Source organism: Nicotiana tomentosiformis, chromosome 1 (assembly GCF_000390325.3).
Source record: "Nicotiana tomentosiformis chromosome 1, ASM39032v3, whole genome shotgun sequence".
Classification (NCBI taxonomy): Eukaryota; Viridiplantae; Streptophyta; class Magnoliopsida; order Solanales; family Solanaceae; genus Nicotiana; species Nicotiana tomentosiformis.
The window spans coordinates 31984384-32000910 of NC_090812.1; the positions used below are offsets into that span (position 1 = coordinate 31984384).

At 36.5% G+C, this 16527-nt stretch overlaps 1 protein-coding gene across 1 annotated transcript; it reads left to right on the forward strand.

Moving 5' to 3' along the window:
- The first annotated feature begins 380 nt into the window (after positions 1-380).
- On the forward strand, positions 381-15368 carry LOC104085763 (sucrose nonfermenting 4-like protein). Its single transcript, XM_009589884.4, has 13 exons — positions 381-1097; positions 1192-1279; positions 4442-4621; positions 5255-5362; positions 5492-5551; positions 6829-6918; positions 8060-8194; positions 9409-9553; positions 9619-9792; positions 12071-12134; positions 12252-12321; positions 14391-14508; positions 14998-15368. The coding sequence occupies exons 1-13, from the start codon at positions 970-972 to the stop codon at positions 15090-15092; spliced, it is 1455 nt and encodes a 484-aa protein (XP_009588179.1). The 5' UTR covers positions 381-969; the 3' UTR covers positions 15093-15368.
- The last annotated feature ends 1159 nt before the right edge of the window (positions 15369-16527 follow it).

Below are 16527 nucleotides of genomic sequence, written 5' to 3' on the forward strand. Positions count from 1 at the left end.
ACATAAAGATCTTATTGTTGCATGCAAACTTTTTTTAACCGTTTTCTTTTTTGAGTTCAATTTATCATATTATACTCAATTTTGTGATTGTTGGTAATCGTCATGTCTAATATGAAAGTCTAAATTAAGTTCCAATAACCTAATATTTAATAGTATAAAGTGAAACTATTATGTTGACAGAGAAATCTGAATATAATTAAACAAATTAAGATTTGACAAGTTTGTGGTTTGGTGAGTGAGTTGCAAAGATGGCTAAAAGTGTAACACAAATAAAGTAGGCTCTAACCTATTCTCTTCTCTCCTCCCCTCACCTCATCTACACATCCGTACACGTAATCTTTTTTGTACATGCACGCACATACATACAATTATTTCACCATATTTAGTTTTTCCAATTTGTCCTTTTTTTTCCTTTCCTTTTTCCTCTCATAACTTATTTTTCGCCTTTTTTTTCCATAGATGATTCTCTTCTCCACTTTCCGCCACATTGCACACAACAACTTCAAAGATCTATCATCAATGTCGATACTCTCTATCCTTGCACTCCAAAATTAACCCTTTTTTTCTCCTCTTTAATTTTACTCGATATTCTGAATTTAGGGTTTTTTCCGCTTCCGATTCACCTCAGATCAGAGTTGGAATTGCATTGTTTTCATCATATTTCGTGACTTCATGGAAATTTAGGGTGTTTTGTCGACTCGTGGAAACTTGGATGAATTTTTATTTTTTATTTTTTTGGGAGATTGTGGATTGAGAAATTGTGTTAGGGTTTCGATTCTCTGTTTGCATGTGTAGAATATGAGGAGGGGTCCTCTGCCGTAGCATGGAGGATCCCAGAATTGGGACTTTTTAGAAAATTAGTGGGCATTGGAGGCAGATTCTGTATTTGGATAATTTATTAAGTGAAGTGGAAATTTAGGTTTTCTGAAGGTAGTTTTGTGTGAAGTATAAATCTCTGTGAAGGGGGAGATGTTTGGGTCTGGGAGTGATAGTGGGCAGAACCATAGTGGGGTTGGTGCAGGTACTGTTTTGATGCCAACGCGTTTTGTATGGCCTTATGGGGGAAGAAGAGTGTTGCTCAGTGGCTCTTTCACTAGGTGAGGAGTTGTTGTTCTTTTTTCTTTGTTATTTTTTATTATTTTTATGTGAGAAATTGTCTTCTTGGTTGAAATTGAATATGGAGCTATGCAGGTGGCAAGATCACATAACAATGTCACCCATGGAGGGCTGCCCAACTGTGTTTCAGGTTGTCTGCAACTTAACACCAGGGTATCATCAGGTTTGTGTTATATGGAGTGTTAAAGCTGGTAGTATGTAATTTGTGAAGCTCCTTTGTACCTTTCAAACAAATAGGCTACCGTGCTGACCGTTAATGCTTAGTAACGTCATATTTAATGATGGGCTTTTATGAGCTGTTATTCTGTGGTGTGAGATTGTCAAACGGTAACTTCGACTCAAAAAGCTAGTTCTTTTAATTTGTTTGAGAGATGAATAGCGAGGTTAGATTTTTCAAAGGTGAAGCATAGAGGCTATTTGGAAATTAAAATGTGTCTTAAGAGCTGTTTTTTTCTTTGACGTGCATATGAATAGAAACTAGTCTTGTAGCATACAAACTCATTGTAAGCATACCGAGGAAGAAGATGGAGCTTTAAATGAGTTGCTGCCTATATTATATTCGCAAATAAATCTGCTTATGTGACTGATGAGAAAAAGATGTAACTGCTTATGAGGGGGAGGATTTAAACAAACATAGCAAAGTAGGAAAGTGGAATGTGAGTGATTGACCTATAGAGTTTCACAATTCTATTACTAGTCAGATTGAATGCACTCCTTTTGGGCTCGTTACGGGTTTGAACCTCGCCACAAACAAAAGCCTGGTATTTAAGTGGAGAAGGCAGGCCCATTATCCACCGAGTTTTGAACCGTGCACTACTGGCCCTCGGGGATTTCTCGTTTATTAAATAAAACAACTCCTTTTTTGGCAAGTAATATTAATTGCAGAAAATGAGGCAAATGTTACAGCATAATCAGACATATGCTTCTAGAACTACATCATAGTATTATTAGACACAACTTCCAGCTAATCAGGAATTCCCAACTCCTAGTTACTTTTGATCTTAGGGATCAACTTCCACTATCTCAGCCTGCTGAATTGTGAAGAAATCTTGCAAGCTGTGTGCTCAAGGAAAGCAGCAACCCCTTGTTACCGTTTACTTGTCCTCTCAGTCCACAAATGTGCCACAAACATGGCCAGGGCAAGTTTAATGTCTTATTTGGAAAAAAACTAAATTGTTCATTGCTTCATACATGCGAATTTTATGAATGTGGCTTTAAGTACAAATATCCTTCCAAACTCTATTGACTAATTGCACTTGGAAAATAAGACGTTTAGTGTTTCAGGAAGTTGAGGCAGAGGCGCCAGGATTCATTCAGGCCCCAAGCTTATAATCTGCTGAGGGTAGAATGGTTCCGATGACGAGCAAGCCAAAGGATGAATGCCCATCTACAGATCCTTATTCTAAAGTTCTCATAATAAAATTCAACCTACATGCCTACTCTTATTATTCAATTTAGTATCATAAAGTTGGTCCTATCAATACCATTCCTCAATTTTCTTCATGCAATGTGTTAGTCTAAATATTGTCCATGAGGAAATCTATAAGCAAGCCTGGAAATCGGATGAGTATGCAAATACGTAGGAAAAGTAACATGACATTTATGTAAGAGTTCATTCTCAATTTTTATTTTTATTTTTATGTAAGAGTTGAAAAAGAGGGTTTTCAAGACCTATAAGTGAAAGCTGAGTTGTAGAGTGAAGAGAGCCTTAGAAGAAAGAGAAGAAGGCGGCAGAGCACTTATCGACCATTGAGTGCACAGAGTGGCAGTGGTACCATTGGAAGGCAGTGGCGGAGCCACATGCACTCAAGGGGTGTCAACTGACACCCCTTAGTCGGAAAATTACACTGTGTAGTTAGGTAATTTTTTTAAAATATGTATATATACTATGTATTGACACCCCTTGACTTCTTGGTGAGTTTATTTCCTTATATTTTGACTCCTCTTAATGAAAATCCTGGCTCCGCCACTGTTGGAAGGGGAATGAAGAAAGGGAGAAGCAGCATTGAGATAGAGAGACGGAGAGAGGGGAATCCATCTTTACGATGTTGAAAAGAACTGAGTAATATAAATCTCATTATGTTAGAATGTTCGAGATTCATTCTCTGTGTTTAGGTTAATTTTTCTGATAACTAAGTAAAATTTCATTAACTGCAACGATATTGCTAATATGACTTATTCTAAAAAAATATGCTAATATGTACTTCTATGTGTTTAGGTTAATAGTATGTTATATTTTGATTTCTTACCAATATCCTTTGATTTCTTTCTAATATTGATATCTAGGTAAATTTTCTTATTTAATAATTTTCCTGAAAAGGGGAAGATGCTTTCTTTCTGCTTATTCCTTCTTCGAGGTCATCCAGATATCGATATTGCAACCAAAGTCTTGAAACTAAATTATGTCAATTCTGGATCTGGAAGTAGAGTCAGCAGGTCTTGCCAAGTGAAAGTGGCTCCATAGAAGGAGATCAATTAGCTCCTGTTGATTTATGGCGTCAGACTGTTAGAAAACTTCTCCAGTGTAGGGTATAGCTTTTATGATCAGTAACACGATACGGAAAGTTATTCCTCGTGCTTTTTTATTCTTTTGAAATGGAAAACCACTTGAGCTAGAGTCCATTTTTTATTTCTCATGCTTTTCATGGGTGCTGTGGAGGGTTGGAGCTTGACCTTTGATGCTTTATGTTTACTTTTAGAGCAGTCAAAATGCACTTGTGTAGAAATTGGATGAGTTTGAATGGGAAAACAGCGAATGTTTATATAGTTGTTGTCTGAAGACCTCTCTGTTTTAGAATTTAAAGACTAATTCCTAAAAAAGAAAAGGTGAAGTGGAATCTTGGTATGTAAAGGGTGATGGTTTTGCTCTCCCACCCCCTTTTTCTCTCTCAACCTTGGTCTCTGGTTGCGCCGGAGGGTCTAGACTCATATCAGTGAAAAGTTCAGGAGGACTTTTTGCACATGCAGTTTCCTCATTGAGTATTGTCTGATCATATTTGATAATGCTTATGTTTGCTTCTACTTCACTTTAAAAAGGAGAAAGTGGAAGCAATGTTTTGTTGCAAGTAGATTATTTTCATCTCATTTTCCCTCTTAGGTTGATAGATAAATTTTTTAGCAGAAATGAGTTTACATTGTTTTCTTTTTTCTTTCTTTTGGATAGCAATATTTCCCCTAGCATGGTTTGACATAGTTGAAATGATTATTATATGAAAGGACTAAACCTTCACTTAAGTTCGATTGACATAGTCAATGAAAACTAAGATCTTAATAAAACATTTTTTATTAGTGCGATAAATTGATGTGCATTTTCACTTATTTGCAGTACAAGTTCTGTGTTGATGGAGAATGGCGTCATGATGAGCATCAGCAATTTGTAAGTGGAAGTTATGGTGTAGTCAACACAATTTTCTTGCCCAGGGAGTCCGATGGAATTCCTGAGCTTTTTAACTCAGATGTTCCCGCAAGATCTAATATGGATGTTGATAATGATTTTCTTCGTCTGGTAAGAGGATTAACATTGCTCGCAACTAAGATGTTCTATTAGCTGATGCATTTGGCTCCTGTCCTGCTTCACTTGTTTTCTTGAATTGTTTCATAAATCTTGATACTCTTTCTCGCCTTTTTTTTGCTATTGCATTTTCTTTTTGTAACTCATGCTGATATTCAACAATACATTATGGCCAGGGATTTTGTAGATAAGATCTCTTGGAAAAGGAATATATTCAAACTATCAAGTGGTCTGTTTTTCCTGATATTGCTCCGTGAAATTGATTAAAAAAGAAAAAAAAAATTGCTGTGTGACTAAGTTCCCTTTTTCCCAACTTACCTTCTCTTGTGACATCATTCGTTGTTGAGGAATGTTATGTAGAAGTTGAAGCTATTTGTGAATGTAATTGCTGGTCCTGGGAGATGAACATTATATTTTTGCAGTAATTTGAATTATTTTTCGTTTTTATTTTTATTTTTTGCCAGTTGGAGAAATTTAAGATTTTTTAAGTGTTTGAAAATTTACCTAGTGTATTGGTATTAATTGCGGAGCTTTGATAGTCAACGCCCGGGGATTTGGCATTTCAACAAAGAAATCTCAGCATTAACTGTCTTTTTCTGTAATGTAACCATCAGATATTACCTGCAGGATGCAGTTCCACAGATATCACAGGCTGAAATAGAGCTATCTCGTCAGCGTATATCTGCATTTTTGTCTACTCATACTGCCTATGAATTGCTCCCAGAGTCTGGCAAGGTATCTATGCGCTGATGCTGTCTATATTCTCTGCTTAGTTCTCCAGGATAATTGACGAGAAGAAGTAAACATTCTTTTTTTCTTTTTGATAAGTTAAGATGTAAAAGTTCCTTGTCCTTTCTTCTATAGGTTATTGCCTTGGATGTAAATCTTCCAGTGAAACAAGCTTTTCATATTCTCTATGAGCAGGTAAATACTGTTACACATATTGAAGACATGCTGTTATAGGCTGTAGTTTCTTGATTATTTATATTCTGTTTAAGATCCGGCTTCCACCCGACGGATTTTGTAGCTAGTTGTTTAGGCAATCATAATGAACGCAGGGGAGCGAGTCACTCTGTACATGCTCGTAGTGTTTGTCACCTTCGAGGACTTATAAATAGTTTTATCTATGTAATTGATGATTATTAGGAATAATGAATTTGTATATTTAGATTTCTAGAAGTAATCTATGCCAATCCTTCCTGTGAACTTGGGTACAAGTTATCCACTCTACCAAGGAGTCTTAACTTGGTCAAAAGAATATGTTTCATTGTTTCTACTTACTTATAATATCTTTAGTAATCCTTATAAAAAAATATTATCTTCTGTAACGACATTAAGGGGCCATTTGGTTTGTCTACAAGTTATACATGAACTTTAGTATAAGGATCGTGATATGACAAACAATTTGTATTTGTTAATTGTTATTGGATCAAAATATGGATTGTACAATATATAGTCTAAATTATGCTTGTTTTTAAAATTAAATATTGATTACCCTCATTGTATTTTACATTACTTTATCCAACCAATTTAAGCTATAGGTTATTATATAATTAAAATTTTATAATTTTAAATGTTTAATTATTCGATATGGAGCAATTCTTAGAGGAAATTTAGAATTAGGTAGATAAAATATGGGTTAACTGAATACCTGAATGTTGCATCATCAGTCCAACAATTATGCCTCAATTTGAAGCTAATTTGGATCGATTAAAGAAAATGGAAGTAGGGTAGAGGAAGGAGTTCGATGGATGGTGAGGAACGAGGAAAAGAGAATGGCCGGTTTTTTTTTTTTTTTGTGTGTGTGTTGAGGGGGGGGGGGGGGGATCACTCGGTTACGTGTTGAATGGTATAAAATCCCTTAATAGCAGTCTTCCAAAAACAACCGTAAGTGGAATACGTATTTATAAAGACAATAACATTACTTATGCTATATTTTACTTATCAAAAAAGAAGAAAAGAAAAACAGACTAACATGTTGAAGACTTTATTGGATTTATATGCCATAATGCCATTTGTACACTTAAACATTGATAGTGATTGTGTTCAGTTTTGAAACATTTGGACATTATTTAACTTTTTAATTGCAATTGTAGCTCTTGCTTTCTTCACTGGTGTGAATTGTAAAGGAGTTTTTATTGCTGTTCATTTCACTAAGTAACAGCTTGGATTTGCTGACATCTGATTAAAGCTTTTCCCAGGGAATCTCTGTTGCTCCTTTGTGGGACTTCTGCAAGGGTCAGTTTGTTGGAGTTCTCACTGCAATGGACTTCATCTTAATCCTAATGGAGGTAAGCACTACAGTAATTCCTTCTCTGAGGATATTGTTTATTGGTTTCACTTTGGACTTTGCCTCATGCCTTCATCTATATGTGGAGTCATCCTTGAGCTTTACTTCAACCTCCGACTCTGCGCACCGTCTTCTAGAAATCTTTCCTGTTTGGTTCTTCTTATTCTTATTCCTATAAGATGCTTGATTTAGGATTCGATTTATCTGGAAATTTTCCTCTTTTCCTCCTCAACTTCATTCAATGAAGTTATAAATTATTTGAGCTAGATAAAGCATGATGAAGATCATCAATGACATACTTGTAACTGGTTTCACGGCATATTCTGGATAAGCTGCAGATATTTGGTTCTCAGTTTCAATTTGATTATACCTCAAGAAATTCACTAAAGCAAAGTGTGATGAAGTTGGTTGAATCATTGTCTACCCTTTGACATTCATCAGTTGGCAAAGTTTTTATCTTCAAACAGGAAAATCTGCAAAATGTGGTCAAAGGAGCAACGGGGCTAATTTTACTGATGGAAAAAAGAGCAACATGGCTACTTTGTCCTTTCCGAATTGAATGCTCTGTTCTTCGTTTTGGCGCTAAGACAAATCAACATTCACTATCCTGAAATCAAGTATCTCACCATTTATCATAATACAATCAGACGTTTGAGCCATCACACTTTCAGCTTTCAGACATCTAAGTGAATCAAAAAGTTCATTACCTTGTTTCTGAATCAGTTGTCATGGAACAATCTGTAATTTGGACTTCTACTCAATAAACGATTATATTATTCTAGAAATTCTGTAAAGTCAACCCGAGCAACTTACACTGAAAAAGAGGCATTATTTTATTCTTTCAATAGTAGGTGTGCTATGTGTGGATATCCTGGAGGACTATTATCCTGAGTGAAATCTTAGTATTTCTTGTCTGTTGCTTAATGGTTTTACTGTTTTAGAGGGGAAGTCAAGTATGTCTCTCAGGGTTCCATTTCAAAAGAAAGTTCCATTTTAAAAAGTATATCTTTTAGGGTTCAAATATATGGTCCATATTTTGTCAGCTAATTTTGTGCAGTTTCTTTCCTTCCCCTTCAACTTTAGGGGACTGACATCGTTCTTTCTTAAATGAACATAAATGCTAATATGTTATCCAACTTCAGCTTGGGAATCATGGATCTAACTTGACGGAGGAAGAGCTCGAGACACATACCATATCTGCTTGGAAAGGGGGAAAGATACGTATCAACAGGCAAATTGACTGTAACTTGAATTCATATTCAAGAAGTCTTATCCATGTAAGCGAATTTCGCAGCTAATCATTCACAATAGTTTCATCATTTGTCCTGTCATTCACTTATCATGTTGTTGTTTTCCTGATATGGCCCAAAAGGTACTGGGAGTTGTTTAACTTTCTATAAAATTATCGGAGTACCCTTAAGCTTTGCTCCCTCTAGATTCATGAGAGCCTTAGAAACTTTTGAGCTCAGTCTGTTTGAAACTTTATTAGGTTGAATATCGTTGATGTTTGTTGTGGGTGAAGTTATGTGGATTGTTAATTTAGATCCGAATTGATATGGTTATTGAAGTCTCTAATACACTACTGCTTGTAGCATTAAATTCGTTTAGCCAAATATTTTTGTGATACAAAGTAACAAAAATTTGGCTTTGGTGTGTGTAAATTACTGAAATAACATCAAGCGTTGAATTTTCCCGAATTTGTAAATTTTACGCGAGTATCATATCTGATTTACAGAGAGACTGCTATGCTTCCTGCTAGCATATTTCTGACAAGTCAGTCTTTTTCCTCTAAAAGACTGTGTTTTACTATTTTTTAAGTAATTTGAAGCATATGCAGTATTTGCTGATATATTGCCAGGAGCGAGGAAACAGAATTATGAAATGAATTAAAAGAGAAAGATTCCATACCTATGGAGTACTATCAAGAGAAACAGAAATGCCTGCCAGAGTGTGCTTTTAAGTGGTTCACATGTAGCATAATCTAGTTACTGCTGTAAAACAAGCTTCTAGCAGGCTTCTGGTTGAAAGTTTGACTTCAGAGTCATGAGATGCACTGCGAGTTAGGTTCTATGGTTTGGGTCCTGATTAGCGTGTAACCGTTTCAGGGACAAGCAGTATTAATCAACATTAGGCGGAGCTGCTGCTATTGTCTGAAATCTTACAGCCACATCACTTGAGTTTCTCTTCTGTTTTGAAGAATCTTCTTTTCAATTGGGGGTCCTTTTTTGCGCCTTTATTTGTTCTTTTATCTGTAGATGTGCTCGGGAAGAACTACCTGAGCTTCTTTCACTTGTATTCAACGTCTTGCGAAGCGATGTTGGAATTGTGAAATTCGAATTATATCTATCCTCTTCCATCTAAGTTCTCTAACCTAAATAATAATTTTTGACATTTGACACACTATTGAGCTTAATTGTTATGTTGCTTTGCCTTTCAATTTAGCTTCTGCATATCCCTGGCATTAATATCTGTTAGCTTCTGCATCATGCAGGGTGGGCCTTATGACTCTTTGAAAGATCTTGCTTTAAGACTTCTGCAAAATAAGGTCTCAACTCTTCCCATTATCCATTCTTCTTCACCTGATGGTTCATTTCCTCAGCTGCTACACCTGGCCACCCTTTCCGGGATTTTAAAGTGTAAGTTACTCTTTCACATGCTGAATAAGCTGTTTTGTCTAAGCTAATTTCTAAGAAATGTCCAGGTATCTGCCGGCATTTTAAACATTCTTCTAGTTCCTTGCCAATTCTTCAGCAACCAATTTGCTCAATTCCTATTGGTACATGGGTTCCACAAATTGGGGAAGCAAGTGGAAAGCCAGTCGCCATGCTAAGACGAAATGCTTCTCTTGGTGCTGCTTTATCTCTATTAGTTCAAGGTGATTCTTCCTGTATTATTACTTTTCAGAATCATTAGTTGAAGCCAGGATAGTGTTTGCTATTGTGGTTTTCTGGTTTTGTCTTCTTTTTTTTTGTTTTTTGTTTTTAAGGTTTCTTTTTGTCTATTATTTATTTCTTAAATAACCTTGTTTTCTGTTTTTTTTTTCTGTAAGAACTTGTACAAAAAGGAGGAAAAGAAAAGTTTGATTAGTGAATGAGAAAGAAAAATCACTCAGACATAAAGCTGTTCTATTTCAGATACTTCAAGCTAATAAGATTAAAGACCCCAGAGTTTTTGTAAATAGAATAACAATATGCTAGTAGAGGTCCCAGATCCCAACTCTTTCACTCTCTCGAGTGAAAAGCAACAACAGTGACTGATACATGAGTTGGAGTCCAACACTTTGGTTTTGTAACCCAAATACATTACATGGTTATAGACGTTACTCTTTTAAGATATTTACCTCATATGCTAACACCAAAGCCCCATATAATGGTTCTGAATCACTCAGGTGTTGAAGCGCATAGTGCTGGGTATGAAGTAAACAATTTGTACTGCAACACTTACCAGGTAGTAGTCAAAAAATAGATCAAATGCTCCTCACATCATCAGAGTTGGATGAAGCTTTCTTGGTAAACGGTAACTGTAGTGGGTCGTTAGTACTTCATTTACAGTTAAGGACCAGCTGAGCTTCATTATTGGGCTCAAGACTAATAAACAAAAGATAATAACAAAAAAATGTGGGGACTTTTCCCAGTATAAAGTCGCTGAAGAAAACCTAACAGTAGCTATCTAGATTTCAAGTTCTTTGATCAGAATGGGTTCAGAATAAAACACAGAAAAGAGGTCGGTTGAGGTTACAAATTAGTCACCTCTCTGTTGCTTCAGTTTTCCTGAAAAATGAGTGATGAAATAAAGTCCTCTGTGAGATAATATTATGGTCCATTGCAAGGTATGGGACTTGAGTCCCACCTTAATAGCTAGCTTTTGGGGTGTGGTTCTCCCTAGGTTGTATCAATGGTATCGGAGCCACCCACCGTCCTCCGTGCCCACCGTGCCATGGATGGTGACGCCGGTATTGCAGTGTTCGCCCGGGGTTAGTAAAGTCTAGCGCACAGCCATCGGGGACGACGGATGCGGAGCGTGGTGGTTTGTTATGGTCCATTGCAAGGTATGGGACTTGAGTCCCACATCGGTATTGCAATGTGCTGATGTGGGATTTATATAGCCTTGGTCTCTCCCACCTTAATAGCTAGCTTTTGGGGTGTGGTTCTCTCTGGATCAGAGCCACCCACCGCCCTCCGTGCCCACCGTTCCATGGATGGTGACGCCGGTATTGCAGTGCTCGCCCGGGTCTAGAAAAATCTAGTGCACAACCGTCGGGGACGACGGATGCGGAGCATGGTGGTTTGTTATGGTCCATTGCAAGTTATTGGACTTGAATCCCGCATCGGTATTGCAATGTGCTGATGTGGGGTTTATATAGCCTTGAGCTCTCCCATCTTAATAGCTAGCTTTTGGGGTGTGGTTCTCCCTGGGTTGTATCAATGGTATCAGAGCCACCCACCGTCCTCCGTGCCCACCGTGCCATGGATGGTGACGCCGGTATTGCAGTGATCGCCGGGGCTAGAAAAGTCTAGCGCACAGCCATCGGGGACGACGGATGCGGAGCGTGGTGGTTTGTTATGGTCCATTGCAAGGTATGAGACTTGAGTCCCACATCGGTATTGCAATGTGTTGATGTGGGATTTATATAGTCTTGGGCTCTCCCACCTTAATAGCTAGCTTTTGGGGTGTGGTTCTCTCTGGGTTGTATCAGATAATAATAAGATGCAGTAACTAAAAATCATGAACCGAAATAGTACACCTTTAACTTAATAAAACAGTAGGAGCAAAGTCCAACAACTACTTAAGCTCTTCTATAGTCTGTATTTTTGCAACAATATTCTTCTCCTGAATCTCCTCTATTTAACACTTACTGTAAAGGGGGACTAGGGCATATGAGTTACAGCCTAAAAGTTTAGAGTGCAATCAGATGCCATGGAGAAGCTGTTTGGTTTCGTTGCTTAACTTCTTTGCTTTGTTAGATGTGCGAACTTTTCTTTTAAACTCAAAGTTGTTCCAATTTACTAGTAACTGCTCAGCTTGCCGACAACTAGGACTTACGTGAAGCATTTTCATAATCCAGATGAGAGCCTTAAGAAATTTTTGCTCAAACTAGGTCATTTTTTTATGTTGACTTTGCCATCCAACCTATTCTTTATTGTGTATTACAGCTGAAGTTAGTTCGGTACCGATTGTGGATGATAATGATTCCTTGCTGGATATCTACTCTCGAAGGTAATTATCTCTATGTGAACCTACCGGGTAGCTTTTACGTTGTTTAACCTTCTTACATATTCTTTTACTATTACAATACTGGTTCAACATGATGTGCTTTTTGTCATTTTGTGACAGTGACATTACTGCATTGGCAAAAGACAGGGCGTATGCGCAGATCCATCTTGATGAATTGAGTATTCATCAGGTAAACATGTTAAGAGTTATTTGAACTACAATTTTAGATTTCTTTGCTGGGATGGGACCTCTTTATGTATGTTTATGTATGTACATATCAAATTACCCTGTTTTTTTTTTTTCCTCCAAATTTCCCCACTATTTTAGGAATGCACGTACAGTCCCATTTGTTAGTCTTTGTTCTCTTCACCATCTCCTTAATGTTGAAGGAAGAGGTGGATCCTGATTCCTGAAAGATGGATTCTACTAGAAAAAATTGAGGTAGTGGGATCTTCATTGCGCTAATTGGCTCCATAATAGCTTAAATTGTGATGATTTTGACCTGAGCAGGCTAAATATATTCAGGGAAATACACACTGTCTGGTCTATAGATCCTTTTGATCTTGCCCCCAAGGCTTAGTTTAAGTGGCAAGGGTTGAGGGAAATGTGATTAGGTCACAGTTTCGAGCCCTACACCATGCAAAGTTGGAAACTAAGCCTGGTATTTAAGTGGAGAAGGGTAGAGGGGTGGGTCCATTATCCCTGAGTTTCAAAGACTGCGGTTGGTCCTGAGGGTTGGCCACTGACGGATTTCTTGGTAATCAAGAAAGAAAAAAAAAGAGATCCTTTTGATCCTTAATTTTAGTTGTATTGAGGAATTTTCGAGTTGATTGCATCAAGGTTCTGTAACATTCCATGGCCTGTGAGAATAGTACAAGTTTACTTGTTTCTAACTGTCCGCATTGCCTACCTTATGCTAAGGCTGTCCGACGGGACGGGACGGGATGACCATTTATCCCGTCCCGCATCCTTTTTTATTTTTGAATTATAGCCGTTGGGCAACGGCTTCAATTGCAAAATACCCATATTTGCCTCCCCCCCCCCCCCCCCCCAAAAAAAAAAAAAAACACCCCCTAACCCCCAAACTTTTAATATAACCTCTAAGTTTATTAAATTACACTTTGGCCTTATTTTCTATTATAAATACCCCCCATCAAATTTTAATTTTTTCCCACAAAAATCAATCATTCTCTCTCAAATCTCTTACATTCTATCTATATTATTCTCTCAATTTTCTCACAATCAAGTGATAAGTTTCAAGTATTTGGGCAAATTTTTGGAGCAACTTTCAAGCTTCAAATTAATTCGTCAAGTATTTGGAGCAATAGTTTGGGCAATTTCTTCAAGTTTCAATATTTAATCACGGTGCACTCGTTCTATCTCCTAATTTTAATATATAATTTTTGCGCATCATTTTAGTGCTTAATTTTTGTGTTTACTTTACGTGTTCTATTTTCGTATTTCATTTGTGTGTTTAATTTTTGTGTTAACTTTTTTAATTTAATTTTTGAATTTTTTTTTATGAATTGTCTTACACTCTTACTTAGTTACTTAATGGCTTGAAATTATATTAAATAAATTACTCCTAATTTTAATATATAGTTTTTGCGCATCATTTTAGTGCTTAATTTTTGTGTTTACTTTACGTGTTCTATTTTCATATTTCATTTGTGTGTTAACTTTTTTAATTTAATTTTTGAATTTTTTTTTATGAATTGTCTTACACTCTTACTTAGTTACTTAATGGCTTGAAATTATATTAAATAAATTATAACTCTATTATAAATTTATAATTACTAGAATATTTCATTACAAGTCTTTTATTTTAATATTTTATAATTCTTTACTTAGTTTCCTAATTTCCGTTTAACTTTTAAGTTTATTAAATAAGTCAAAAAACTAGCCGTTGCAAACTTTAAAAACTTAGTCATTGTCAAAAAAATAGCCGTTGCCATACTTAATGCTTAAATAATTTTTCTTTTAAAACGGCATTTAAGGCTCGCGAACCCGTCCCGTCCCGTCCCATCCCGTTTGTTAGCGGGACGGGATGGGCCTACCGTTTCGTCCCGTTTGTCCCGTTTCGTCCCGTCCCGTCCCGTTTGACAGCCATACCTTATGCTTATCCATATATTTATAACAGTGAGGAGTTTAGGAGCAAATTGCATGTAGAGCAACTTTTTTGCATGTTGGCACTTTCATCGTTGCTATTTAGTGCCGAAACCGTTACTAGATTTCTCATTTTATCTGCTTCTTCTGCAGGCAATACAATTGGGACAAGATGCAAGTTCTCCTTTTGGGTTATTCAATGGACAGAGATGTCAGATGTGTCTAAGGTCCGACCCTTTGCATAAAGTAATGGAGCGACTTGCTGTTCCTGGTAAATGTCTTCAGTCTTCTATTTGTTTGAGACTTTCAGTTTGCATTCTGTATCTTTGCTTTTGATATTTTTACCTTTGCTAAAGTTGTGCCAAAAGAGAGCTTTTTCCTTGTCCATCTCTGTTTCTGATGTGTTGCGGTTATGCAAACACCGAGGAATATCACCCGCTTAATCTTTTAGATGGAAATATCCCATTTTATTGACTACTTTACCTGAGATAATGTGTATAGCACATTTTTCTACCACTGTCAGCTTCTACTATTTTGTCTATCTTGTTTACCCTTCTTTTATTTATCCACGTTGCATTTCTTATTTGCTGATGTACGAGATTGCTATAACTGTATTCCCTCCTCTTCCTAGTTTATGTTGCTTTCCTTGTGAGTTTCTACTGTGTGGACTCAAAGTTTACAACACATTTTCCTGCGCAATTTGTAGCCTTCAATGACTTAAATGAAAGAATAAATAAGCAAATCTTGGGTATACTTTCAGGAGCAAGGAGACTTGTCATTGTGGAGGCTGGCAGCAAGCGCGTGGAAGGCATTGTTTCAGTGAGTGATGTATTTAGGTTCTTGCTCGGCTGCTGATTCAGCCTGGTGATCGCCCCACCTTTTTGGGCTTTGTTGTGGTGGCTTTATGAAGAAGCCATTGCTTGGCACTCATGCTAGTTACTCTTCAGCAATGCCCTTTTCTCATAGTTGCATTTGTTGTTGGTCTTGAAATGTGTGGAGTCCTGATTGGCTCATGCTTTTGACCCCTTCTTTTTCCAGGATGTGAGTTCAGAAAGAAAGAAATGTCTGTAAATTGAGAGGATCCCAATTTTTCCCTTATTTATATTTTAAAATTTCACTACCTTGTTATTATCAACCATGCCATAGTGTAGCTGCTCTGTTTTATCTCTACTAGCTAACAAAATAGCGATGAAGGTGTCAGTAGCTGTATAGTTTCTCATGATGCTGGTTAGTTGCTGGGAGGCTACTTACCAAAAACACAGTTCTGTGTCAAGTTGTTTCCATTAGAGCCAATAACCAAAGCCCCCATGGAGTTAGAGTTGCTCATATTTTACAAAAGATTGTGACTATATGTCGGATCTGTGAGGAATGATGCATTGTACTGAGAATATCCCACAAACTTTTTTTGGTTTTATTTATTTCCGAGTTTAATAAGTTCAGTTTTTATTTTTCTACATCACAAAATGCAGTCTGGAAAATATTTAGAAGAAAGTAGAGAGCGTTGGACACCATATCTTTTGCCCTCAAACGTGGATTTGTATGTCCAGGAGCGTTGAAGAGATCTAAGTTAAAATACTAGATTTAGTTTTATATACGAGCTTGAGTAAAACTATAACTTGCGTATAAGTGCAGATAATTGTAAAAGAGAAGACTTAGATGGTGTTTGGATTGGCTTATTTTAAGTGTTTGTTGGCTTTTAAGCACTTTTCTAGTTTTACAAACGCATGAGTAAACATTACCTCCTGATGAATGATTTCAGGTCGTCCTTGATACGAGCATACAGTATGTTGCTCTTGTAAAAGCTTCGAACTCAAGTACATTGTATTGCAGTTCTTTCGTGCTTTAAGTAGCGGTAGTTTTTGTTCAAATTTTTCTTTAGCATTAAAAAGAGATTATCTCTCAATTATATTTCAAACAATGGCTAAATATTAAAAAGAGGTCCAAAGAATTGTGGAAACGACATCAGGTAGTCACTTTTAAGCATGCTGTTGAAAATACATCCACAATTTACATTGTATTTAAAGATTAGCCAATTTGCTCAAACTTCAGGACATCGATTATATCCAGAATTTGAATCTTATGTCCTGAATTTAAAATCAGGATACTTTGTCCTGAATTTCAAATTAGCAGTTTAAATATTAATGATATTTAGTCCTGAACTTTAAATTTGCAGCTAAAACATTATAGATACTTAGTCTTGAAGTTTGATGATTTGGCTAATCTTTAAATATATTATAAATTATGAATATATTTTAAATAGCAGGCTTAAAAGTGATTACTTGTACTTCAA